This window comes from Amblyraja radiata, chromosome 6, assembly GCF_010909765.2.
Source record: "Amblyraja radiata isolate CabotCenter1 chromosome 6, sAmbRad1.1.pri, whole genome shotgun sequence".
NCBI classification, from domain to species: Eukaryota; Metazoa; Chordata; class Chondrichthyes; order Rajiformes; family Rajidae; genus Amblyraja; species Amblyraja radiata.
In genome coordinates, this window is record NC_045961.1 from 100061498 (window position 1) to 100073732 (window position 12235).

Below are 12235 nucleotides of genomic sequence, written 5' to 3' on the forward strand. Positions count from 1 at the left end.
CCAGTCTATCTTCATATGAAAGTCCTGCCATCCCAGGAATCAGTCTGGTGAACCTTCTCTGTACTTCTATGGCAAGAATGTCTTTCCTCAGATTAGGAGACCAAAACTGTACGCAACTGTACATGTTGAATATAATATTCCACGATCCATCATTTTAACGAGTTATGGAGAGAGGTAAGATTCTGGAGGTGATCTGATGAGGCTTCAAGAATCCTCGGACCAGTTCAGTTGGCAAGGGCCATGAAAAGAGGCACTTAAAATGTAGGCTTTGTATTTTAAGTCCCATGCAACATTACAATCAAAGTGATTGTCAAAGCTGATCACATGTAGCCTTAATCTCCTTAAGTGATTAGTAGGTATTAGGAATATGCACCTCAGGAGCCAGGGAGAGTGTGAGCAGTTGAACAGATGCCTTTTGTTCTGTCCGTGTGCTGGGAGAATCTATAAATCGCGCCGAGATGCTGTTTATCTGATGGAAACCACGAAGCGTTGAGTTGCCCTTTGTGGCGATCTTTCTATCATGGAATGCGCCAACCAGGAACTTGAGTACCCACAGAAGCTGCTGAATTACATGAACGGGTTTCTGATATCCAAGGTAAGCAAGCATTTTAGGAAGCCGTGGATGGAAGAGAATGCATGTTATTGATCACGTTTCATCTGAAATGTATTTACTGGTCATTCGGATCTAACACAATATTGATATGGCAGTCCAGTTAGAGGCATACAGTGTGGAAACAGGTCCTTCGGTCCAACTTGCCCATGCCGACCAACATGTCCCATCTACACTAGTCCCACCTGCCAGCGTTTGGCCCACATCCTTCTGAACCTATCCTATTCATGTCTAAATGTTTCTTAAACATTGCGATAGTGCCCGCCTCAACTACCTCCTCCAGCAGCTGGTTCCATGCACCCACTACCCTTTGTGTAAAAAAAAATAACCCCTCAGGTTCCTATTAAATCTTTCCCCCGTCATCTTAAACCCATGTCCTCTGGTTCTCGATTCCCCTACTCTAGGCAAGAGACTGTGCGTTTACCCGATCTATTCCTCTCATGATTTTGTACACTTCTATAAGAGCACCCCTCATCCTCCTGCGCTCCAAGGAATAGAGTCCCAGCCTGCTCAACCTCTCCCTAAAGCTCAGACCCTCGACTTTCTACGGATATTCCGATTTCCTCCCACATTCCAGACGTGCAGGTTTGCAGGTTAATTCGCTTTGGTAAATTGCCCCCCTAGTGTGTAGGATACACAAAGTCAATTATTAAAGAGGTAATAATGGGGCATTTGGATAGCAGTAAAAGGATTAGTCCAAGTCAACATGGATCTACAAAAGGGAAATCATGCTTGACTAATCTTCTGGAATTTTTTGAGGATGTGACAAGTAAAATGGATGAATGGGAGCCAGTGGATGTAGTGTATCCAGACTTCCAGAAAGCCTTTGATAAGGTCCCGCACGGGAGACTGGTGACTAAAATTAGAGCACATGGTATTGGGGGTAGAGAGTTGACATGGATAGAAAATTGGTTGGCAGACCGGAAGCAAAGAGTAGGAGTGAACGGGTCCTGTTCAGAATGGCAGGCAGTGGCGAATGGAGTGCCGCAAGGCTCCGTGTTGGGGCCGCAACTGTTTACCATATATACTAATGATTTGGAAGAGGGAATTAGGAGCAACACTATCAAGTTTGCGGATGACACAAAGCTGGGTGGCAGTGTGAACTGTGAAGAGGAGGTTGCAGGGTGACCTGGACAGGTTGAGTGAGTTGGCAAATGTGTGGCAGATGCAGTATAATATAGATAAATGTAAGGTTATCCACTTTGGTGGCAAAAACAAGGGGGCAGATTATTATCTCAGTGGGGTTAGGTTAGGTCTGAAGAAGGGTCTCGACCCGAACCGCCGCCTATTTCCTTCGCTCCATAGATGCTGCCTCATCCGCTGAGTTTCCCCAGCATTTTTGTCTACCTTCGATTTTCCAGCATATAACCATATAACCATATAACCATATAACAATTACAGCATGGAAACAGGCCATCTCGGCCCTTCTAGTCCGTGCCGAACATTATTCTCCCCTAGTCCCATCTACCTGCACTCAGACCATAACCCTCCATTCCTTTCCCGTCCATATAACTATCCAATTTATTTTTAAATGATAAAATCGAACCTGCCTCCACCACCTCCACTGGAAGCACATTCCACACAGCTACCACTCTCTGAGTAAAGAAGTTCCCCCTCATGTTACCCCTAAACTTCTGTCCCTTAATTCTCAAGTCATGTCCTCTTGTTTGAATCTTCCCTACTCTCAGTGGGAAAAGCTTATCCACGTCAACTCTGTCTATCCCTCTCATCATTTTAAAGACCTCTATCAAGTTCCCCCCTTAACCTTCTGCGCTCCAAAGAATAAAGACCTAACTTATTCAACCTTTCTCTGTAACTTAGCTGCTGAAACCCAGGCAACATTCTAGTAAATCTCCTCTGTACTCTCTCTATTTTGTTGACATCCTTCCTATAATTAGGCGACCAAAATTGTACATCATACTCCAGAATTGGCCTCACCAATGCCTTGTACAATTTTAACATTACATCCCAACTTCTATACTCAATGCTCTGAATTATAAAGGCCAGCACACCAAAAGCTTTCTTTACCACCCTATCTACATGAGATTCCACCTTCAGGGAACTGTGCACAGTTATTCCCAGATCCCTCTGTTCAACTGCATTCCTCAATTCACTACCATTTCCCATGTACGTCCTATTTTGATTTGTCCTGCCAAGATGTAGCACCTCACACTTATCAGCATTAAACTCCATCTGCCATCATTCAGCCCACTCTTCCAAATGGCCTAAATCTCTCTGTAGACTTTGAAAATCTACTTCATTATCCACAACAACTTAGTATCATCTGCATACTTACTAATCCAATTTACCACACCATCATCCAGATCATTGAGGCACCCCACTAGTCACTGGCCTCCAACCTGACAAACTGCCATCCACCATTACTCTCTGGCATCTCCCATTCAGCCACTGTTGAATCCATCTTGCTACTCCACCATTAATACCCAACAATTGAACCTTCTTAACCAACCTTCCATGAGGAACCTTGTCAAAGGCCTTACTGAAGTCCATATAGACAACATCCTCATCAATTTCCCGAGTAACCTCTTCAAAAAATTCAAGAATATTAGTCAAACATGACCTTCCAGGCACAAATCCATGTTGACTGTTCCTAATCAGACCCTGCTTATCCAGATGCTTATATATATTATCTTTAAGTATCCTTTCCATTAATTTGCCCACCACTGACGTCAAACTAACAGGTCTATAATTGCTAGGTTCACTCTTAGAACCCTTTTTAAACATCTGCAGTTCCTTCTTGAATAAAGATAAAAGGATTTGTTCTACTAAATTTGGATTCATTCAAAAGGCCGCACTTAATGGCCTAGAAGGCCGCATGTGGCCTTAAGGCCACAGGTTCCCCACCCCTGGGCTATAGGGAACAATCTCTTGAATCTGCCACTCCACTGTTTACATGCTGTATGACTATGAGTTTGAGTTTAGTTTATAGTCACGTGTACTGAGGTACAGTGAAAAGCCTTTTGTTGCATGCTAACCAGAAAGACAATACATGTTTACAATCAAGCCTAAAGAAGAAGAAGGGTCTCGACCCGAAACGTCACCCATTCCTTCCCTCCAGAGATGCTGCCTGTCCCGCTGAGTTACTCCAGCATTTTGCATTTATCTTTGATTTAAACCAGCATCTGCAGTTCTTTCCTACACCCTTTGCAATCAGCAGTGTACAGATACATGATAAAGGGATAGCCTGAATAACATTTAGTGCAAGGTAAGTGAAGGATAAGCTGTAGGCCATTTAGAATGGAGATGAGGAAAAACTTTTTCTCCCAGAGAGTTGTGAATCTGTGGAATTCTCTGCCTCAGAGGGCAGTGGAGGCCGATTCTCTGGATGCTTTCAAGAGAAAGTTAGATCGAGCTCTTAAAGATAGCAGAGTCAAGTGAAGGTACACACACAAAAAAAGCTGGAGAAACTAAGCGGGTGCAACAGCATCTATGGAGTGAAGGAAATAGACAACGTTATGGGGAGAAGGTAGGAACGGATTGTGGATGATCTGCCATGATCACATTGAATGGCGGTGCTGGCTCAAAGGGCCGAATGGCCTGCTCCTGCACCTGTTGTCTATTATCTATTGTAAAGCCTAGTATGACTGATGTGAAGCATGATATGAATCTGGTTACAGACAATGTTTGCTGCCTGTGAATTGGGAGTGTTTGATGTCCTTCAGGAGGGTGCTGTTCCACTCTCCTCCAGTGCTGTTGCGGAGCGCCTTGGCACCAGTGCTGATGGCATGGAAAGACTACTCTCTGCATGCGTCGGACTGCAGCTGCTCGAGGTCAGGGAGCATCACGGTGAAGGTACTCAACTTGTGGATGTTTCTTAGTTGTCAATCCAAGAACGCGGTAAGAAATTGTGGTTTGCAAGGACCCCATGATGTTTTATTTAGATTAACCAAGCCCTTTGTATTTCTTGTACATTCCGTTTTAGTCTTAGAGATACAGCGAGCGGAAACAGGCCCTTCGGCCCACCGAGTCCACGCCGACCAGCGATCCCCGCACACTAACACTATCCGATACACAATAAGGACAATAGACAATGGGCGCAGGAGTAGGCCATTCGGCCCTTCGAGCCAGCACCGCCATTCACTGTGATCATGGCTGATCATCCACAATCAGTACCCCGTTCCTGCCTTCTCCCCATATCCCCTGACTCTGCTATCTCTAAAAGCTCTATCTAACTCTCTCTTGAAAACATCCAGAGAATCGGCCTCCACTGCCTTCTGAGGCAGATAATTCCACAGATTCACAACTCCCTGGGTGAAAAAGTTTTTCCTCATCTCCGTTCTAAACGGCCTACCCCTTATTCTTAAACCATGTCACCATTTTACCGAAGCCAATTAACCTACAAAACTGTACGTCTTTGGAGTATGAGGGGAAACCGGAGCTCCCAGTGAGAACCCATGCAGGTGAAGGGTGAGAACATACTAACTCCGTACAGACAGCACCCGTAGTCAGGATCGAACCCGGGTCTCTGCCGCTGTAAGGAGCAACTCTACCGCTGAGCCACCGTGCTGCCCCAGTCCTCCCTATCCACATCATTTAAAGTCCACACATTAACATTCTCATTAACATTTGGCCCCGTGCTAATTTAATGCTGACACTCTATCTGAGTTAATAAATGGATTCACTTCATTGCTAAAGAAGCACAAATATTTTGTGCAAATATATTAGCATATCCAATTAAAATAATACCCTAAGACAATTAAACGTACCTCTACTCCCGAACCTTCTGAGATGCCAATTTTCTCATGAATCATACTCTGAGCTCAGATCAAAGCTGGCAGAGCTGCTGCATTACAGCGCCAATGATCCTGGTTCGATCCTGACCTCAGGTGCTGTCTGTACGCAGTTTGTACATTGTTCTCCCCGTGACCCGCATGGGTTTTCTCCGGGTGCTCCCGTTTTCTCTCACACTCCAAAGACGTGCAGGTTCGTAGCTTAATTGGCTTCTGTGAATTGTCCCTAGTGTGTGTAGGATAGAAGTAGTGCATAGGTGATCGCTGGTCAGCACGGACGCGGTGGGCCGAAGGGCCTGTTTTCACTCTCTATCTCTAAAGTAAACTAAACTTGAAATCACATGAAGAAATCTACATTGTGCATACAAAAATTACCGTGTATAATTTTGGCATATTCTGCGCATTTTCGTCTGAAGAAGGGTCTCAACCCGAAACGTCACCTACTACTTTTCTCCAGAGATGCTGCCTAACCAGCTGAGTACTCCAGCTTTTTTTGTGTCTATCTTCGGTACTTCATATGTTGCTCCAAGGAAGTCTGATTGTGAAAACATTTGCATTGGAAATGTAATTGCCATCTACAGTGCATTGTCGTAGAGTCATGGAATGTTACAGTGCGGAAACAGGCCCTTCAGCCCGACTTGCCCACACCGGCCAACATGTCCCGGCTACACTAGTCCCACCTGCCCGCGTTTGGTCCATATCCCTCCAAACCTGTCCTATCCATGTACCTGTCTATCTGTTTCCTAAATGTTGGGATTTGTATGTTGGGAATGTACTGAATAAAGGACAAAGGACATTTATTTGTCACATACACCAATTGGTGTAGTGAAATTTGAGTTGCCATTTGCAGCAGACCAATAAAAATAAGACACAACATTAACGAAGAATTTAACATAAAACATAAAAACATCCACCCACAATGGTTCCCACTGTGAGGGAAGGCAGCAAAGTCCAGTCCTCTTCCTCTTGTGAATGGAAAAGCGATTCAAGTTTTTCCTTTGACATAACACCTTTCCTTTGCTACAGAAGTCATTGTGGATATATTTAAGGCAGAGATAGATAGATTCTTGATTAGTACGGTGTCGGTGGTTACGGGGAGTAGGCAGGAGAATGGGGTTAGGCGGGAGAGATAGATCAGCCCTGATTTAGTGGCGGGGTAGACTTGATGGCTTAATTCTGGTGGGCCGAATGGCCTAATTCTGCTCATATCACTTATGACTTTATGATAACCAGTCAAAGCATTGATTATATTTTCTTTCATGTGCAGCCGTGTACAATAATACAGATTTATCCAGACTCTACCTGACCAAGACAAGTCCCAAGACATTGCATCATTCAATCACATACTACTCACAAACCATCTACCATTGTTTTTCCTACGTGACTGATGCCATCAGGTAAGAACGCCGTAGGTTTTTCGTTTTGTTGCTAACTTTTCTACTGCGGTAGAGTTCAGTGGGAGAGTCTAGGACCAGAGGCCACAGCCTAAGAATTAAAGGACGTACCTTTAGAAAGGAGATGAGAAGGAATTTCTTTAGTCGGAGGGTGGTGAATCTGTGGAATTCATTGCCACAGAAGGGTGTGGAGACCAAGTCAATGGATATTTCTAAGGTGGAGATAGACTTGATAAGTGCGGGTGTCAGGGGTCATGGGGAGAAGGCAGGAGAATGGGGTTGAGAGGGAAGGATAGATCAGTCATGATTCAATGTCGGATGGGCCGAATGACCTAATTCTGCTCTGACAACAGGTTTATGAACATATATATCAAGGTGCATTAAGACAAGGTGAATTTCAAATGATTGTTGAATATGCAGGAGATACAGTTCACAGTCAGGCTTGTTCAGGATGTTTGTGTTTTAAATGTTTGAAATCCATTTCAAACATCTCTTTAGTCAGAGGGTGGCGAATCTGTGGAATTCTTTGCCACAGAAGGCTGTGGAGGCCAAGTTAGTGGATATTTTTAAGGCAGAGATAGATAGATTCTTGATTAGTATAGGTGTCTGAGGTTATGGGGAGGCAGGAGAATGGAGTTAGGAGGGAGAGATAGATCAGCCATGATTGAATGGTGGAGTAGACTTGATGGGCCAAATGGCCTAATTCTACTCCTATTGCTTATGACCTCATAGAAACATATAAACATAAAAATAGGTGCAGGAGTAGGCCATTCGGCCCTTCGAGCCTGCACCGCCATTCAATGTGATCATGGCTGATCATCCACAATCAGTACCCCGTTCCTGCCTTCTCCCCATATCCCACGACTCCGCTATCTTTAAGAGCCCTACCTAGCTCTCTCTTGAAAGCATCCAGAGAACCTGCCTCCACCGCCCTCTGAGGCAGAGATAGACTTGATGCAGAGTAGATGATGGTGGTAGCGGAATTAGCTCGGGATACTTCCAGTTTCCAGCCCCGCGACGTGGAAGCTTCTGCTATGGGGCCACCTACAATCCTGTGTAGGCAGGAACTGCAGATGCTAATTTAAACCAAAGACAGAAACAAAAAGCTGGAGTAACTCAGCGGGTCAGGCAGCATCTCTGGAGAACAGCAAAAGGAACCTACAATGGACAGGCTAGATGCAGGAAGATTATTCCCGATGTTGGGGAAGTCCAGAACAAGGGGTCACAGTTTAAGGATAAGGGGGAAATCTTTTAGGACCGAGATGAGAAAATCATTTTTCACACAGGGAGTGGTGAATCTGTGGAATTCTCTGCCACAGAAGGTAGTTGAGGCCAGTTCATTGGCTGGATTTAAGAGGGAGTTAGATGTGGCCCTTGTGGCTAAAGGGATCAGGGGGTATGGAGAGAAGGCAGGTACAGTATACTACGTTGGATGATCAGCCATGATCATATTGAATGGCGGTGCAGGCTCGAAGGGCCGAATGGCCTACTCCTGCACCTATTTTCTATGTTTCTATGTTTCTAATCCTGCATGTCTTTGGAGTGCGGGAGGAAACTGGAGCACCCGGAGAAAACCCACGCAGGTCAAAGGGATAATGTGCAAAGTACCCGTAATCAGGATTGAACCCGGGTCTCTGATGCAGTAATGGGGCTTTTTCACGGGGCGAGTTGACGCAAGATGTCACCAGAGTGAAGAGGTCGTGGTCCAGCACGAGTCTCGCACGATATAACGGGGGGTAGATAAAGAGTTCCCACGGTACTCGGCATTTCTGTTATTTGTGCGAGTGACTTGTCCGTTTCCCGAGCTTTCGCGTTAAATCTTGAATGAACATCGTGAACTACACGTGACACAAATGATGTAACTTTTTTTTCACACACTATAAATATCCTCCCTTGGTTGAATTGGCTCATTTGGAGACATGTTTTACTGTGTATGTGGGAGACACAGATGGACTGAGCACAGTACCTCGGTCTTACTGTGTGTGGGAGAGGGGGAGAAAGAGACGTACACTCACAGAGGCAGAGTCTCTCAGCCTGTGTAAGAGGGAGGGAGAGAGAGAGAGAGGCACACACAAGGTGGATGTGAAATCTCACCTGCCTGTTTCAGTGACAGACACCCGCCGCCAGTAAATGAAGACACCCCCATCTGTCTCCCCCTCCTCTCCCTCGACTCCCCCACCTTTCCCTCCCAACTCCAGTCCCGTCCCGACTGAATAGAGCAACAATATAGATATAGAAACTGAAACAATATAGAAATTAAATAGAGCAACATGGCAAAAACATCTCTGACACGCTTTACCCCCTTTCTTTGAGATTTTCTGGGAGCCATCTCTGCAAGTGTTCCTGTTAAAAAGATTATCCAACAATGACAATTAGGTGGGACGTCCTCGAAGGACACATGTTCCCTTGTCGATATTGAGACCACCTTTTTTACTCACCTTCTGTCCCCTCTGTCCAGCTTCCGGGTTTACCGTTCGCAGGAGTTCTCACGCGCTATATCTCTAAAATCTGAAGTTAGGTAATGTCTAAAGGAACTGCAGACGCTGGTTAATGCTGGTTAATACGCACAGAAGGACACAAAATGTTGGTGTAACTCAGCAGGTAAGTCAGATCTGGGAAGAAAAACATAAAAAGCTGGAGTAAGTCAGCGGGTCAGGCAGCATCTCTGGAGAAAAAGAATAGGTGGCGATTCGAATCGGAACCCTTCTTCAGACAGCCTAATCGGAATTGAGTCTGAAGATGTGTCTCGTCCCGAAACATCAGCTATTTTTCTCCAGAGATGCTGCTTGACTCGCTGAGTTACTCCAGCTTTTTGTGTCTGTCTTCGGTTTAAACCAGCATGTGCAGTTCACTCCTTACACGGGTCTCTGTACAACATTGATTGGTAGCGTTCCGGACCCTGCTTCGGAAAGGCATCGATCGCTAGTCGGCGAGGACTCCGACCTGTATCTCTCAAAGAAGTACATGTGAAAAATTTCTCACGGACCATAAAAATGCGTAACCTTTCAGTAAAGTCCCTTTTAAAGTCCCTTTTAAAGATTATAGTTATTTTCTTGAATCTCATTAACATAACTCATGAATAAGTTGATGTCCATATGCGGATGCAAATCTTTATTTTTATTTATTTTTTAAATTCAATCCCACAGAAGACAATTTTTACTCACCTTCTGTCCCCTCTGTCCAGCTTCCGGGTTCACCATTCGCAGGAGTTCCCATGGTACCCGCAAGAGTTATTACGGATATCGCACTGGCCACTACGTCCATATAATGTTGCAATGCTCAACCACAAGTGTACAAGTCACTCTTGGAGAAATTCAAACTTTCTTGAATTTACTCCCGAGTGACCAAGTTACACGATTACCTGCCGTTAGCGCTACGGTGGTCCACGGTGGTCCACGAATGCCGTACTGTTATCGCACGAGGTTCCCACGATGTTAAACTCTGGTTAACTCTTGCGTCAAGTCGCCCCGTGAAAAGGCCGCTTAAGGCAGCAACTCTACTGCTGCCCCACCGTGCCGCCCTGCACCTCTCAACTCCAATCTCCTGCGTTTGATCCTTGCCTCCGGTCCGATCGAAAACCCTTCTTCAGACTGCATCTTTCTTCAGACTGCACCCAGTCTGAAGAAAGGTTCAGACCCCGAAACACCACCTATTCCTTTTCTCCAGGGATGCTGCCTGGCCCGCTAGGTTGTACCAACATTTTGTGTCGATCTTCAGTATAAACCAGCATGTGCAGTTTCATCCTCCACGTAATGATTGAAGTACTCTACCAGTAAGCCGGCATGGATGCAATGGCGTAGATAGTGTCTTGTGTCTGATGGTTTATACATGAGCGTTGAGCAAGATAGAGAAAGGAATGGAACTTGGATTTCAGCCAAAGAACCTAAACGTTTTTAGTTTGTGAAAATGCTTATTATAAGTATTAATCTCTCGTTTCAGTGAGAATTTATCTTTCAATATTCTGCTTCAGGGAAGGGAAAAGCCAACATTTGCGGGCATTTGGTGTTTCATCTGATGAAATCTTTGAAGCTATCTACAGGTAAGTAATTACAATGCTGTGCTATTCTTTAGAATCCTTGAACAATGAGTTTCAAAGTAGTTCATCTCAAACATTAAGAACTGTGGCTGCATCCCAGACCAACGGGCAAACCAACCTCCCTTCCATTGACCCCATATACATGGCCATACAAATTGCCAATGTGCAGGGCAAGATCGGCAAGTTTGCCGATGATTCAAAAGTAAGTGGTTTTGAAGATGGTTGTGAAAAATTGCAGCAGGATCCTGATTGACCTCGAGGTGAGAATAGAGAAGCTAGGATTCTTGGTCTTCTTGGTTTCTTGGTCCTCCAAAATATTCCAAATGGAATTTAATCTGGAGGTGGTGAAGGGAGGGATTAAGCCAGAAAGGGTTATTGGGAAGAAAGAGCTACTTTAAATTTAGTTGCATCTGGTTGGGTAACTATAGTTGGGTGGAGATTATTCCATGCTTTAATTGTGCGGGGGAAGAACGAATTGCTGTACACATCTGTCTTTGTAGCTGGGATCACAAATTGGATCGAATGCCCTCGTCTGCTCCTAATTAGTTTGGGTTTGGTGTAGGTCTTGTAATCTATGTCGAGCTGACCATTTAACATTTTGTAAAAACAGGTCAAACGGTGAGCTTCACGTCTGTCTTGGAGAGGGTTCCACCCCCAGAGAATTCAGAAGTTTGGTGACACTCGCTTCTCTCTCATAGGTGTTAGTAACAAATCGAGCGGCCTGTCTTTGGACACGTTCGATGGAAGAAATGTTTTTATTTGTGTATGGGTCCCATGCTGCAACTGCGTAATCCAAATGAGATCTAACGAGGGTGAAGTATTGCTTCTCCTTGGCAGAAGTTGAACAATGATGAAAGATTGTATTCTGTGGAGCAAAAAAGAAGGAAAATTTGGCAAATTGTTAAAAACGACTATTGCTCGGTAGAAAGAAAGGAAGGCTTCCCTTTAGTGGTGGGTGATTCAAAGATCAGGAAGAACTCTTTTAAAAACTCAGGGCAAAATACACAAGAGGGATGTTAGGCAAAACATAGAGTGATTAAGATTTGGAACTCATTGCCTACATAGATGGTAATAACAATCTAGTGTGTTCAAGGGGCGATGAGACAAACACTTGGGAGAGATGCCATGGGGAATATGTTACTGATAGGAATGAGTCGGTTAACAGATGATGAGCATTTGATGGCACTGGGCCTGTACTCGCTGGAGTTTAGATGGATGAGGGGAAACCTCATTGAAACTTACTGACTAGTGAAAGGCCTGGATAGAGTGGGTGTGGAGAGGATGTTTCCACTAGTGGGAGAATCGAGGACCAGAGGTCATAGCCTCGGAATTAAAGGGCATTCCTTTAGGAAGGAGACGAGGAGGAATTTCTTTAGTCAGAGGGTGGTGAATCTGTGGAATTCATTGCCACAGAAGGCTGTGGAGGCCAAGTGAATGGATATTT

General features: G+C 44.8%; 1 protein-coding gene across 1 annotated transcript in view; it reads left to right on the top strand.

Moving 5' to 3' along the window:
• The first annotated feature begins 228 nt into the window (after positions 1–228).
• asmt (acetylserotonin O-methyltransferase) overlaps positions 229–12235 on the top strand; it is a 32769-nt gene continuing 20762 nt past the window's right edge. Inside the window, exons 1-4 of the mRNA XM_033022135.1 lie at positions 229–595; positions 4249–4423; positions 6629–6758; positions 10726–10794. Of these exons, the coding sequence (XP_032878026.1) occupies positions 521–595; positions 4249–4423; positions 6629–6758; positions 10726–10794 (449 nt within the window). The 5' untranslated portion in view covers positions 229–520. The remainder of the gene's footprint in view (positions 596–4248; positions 4424–6628; positions 6759–10725; positions 10795–12235) is intronic.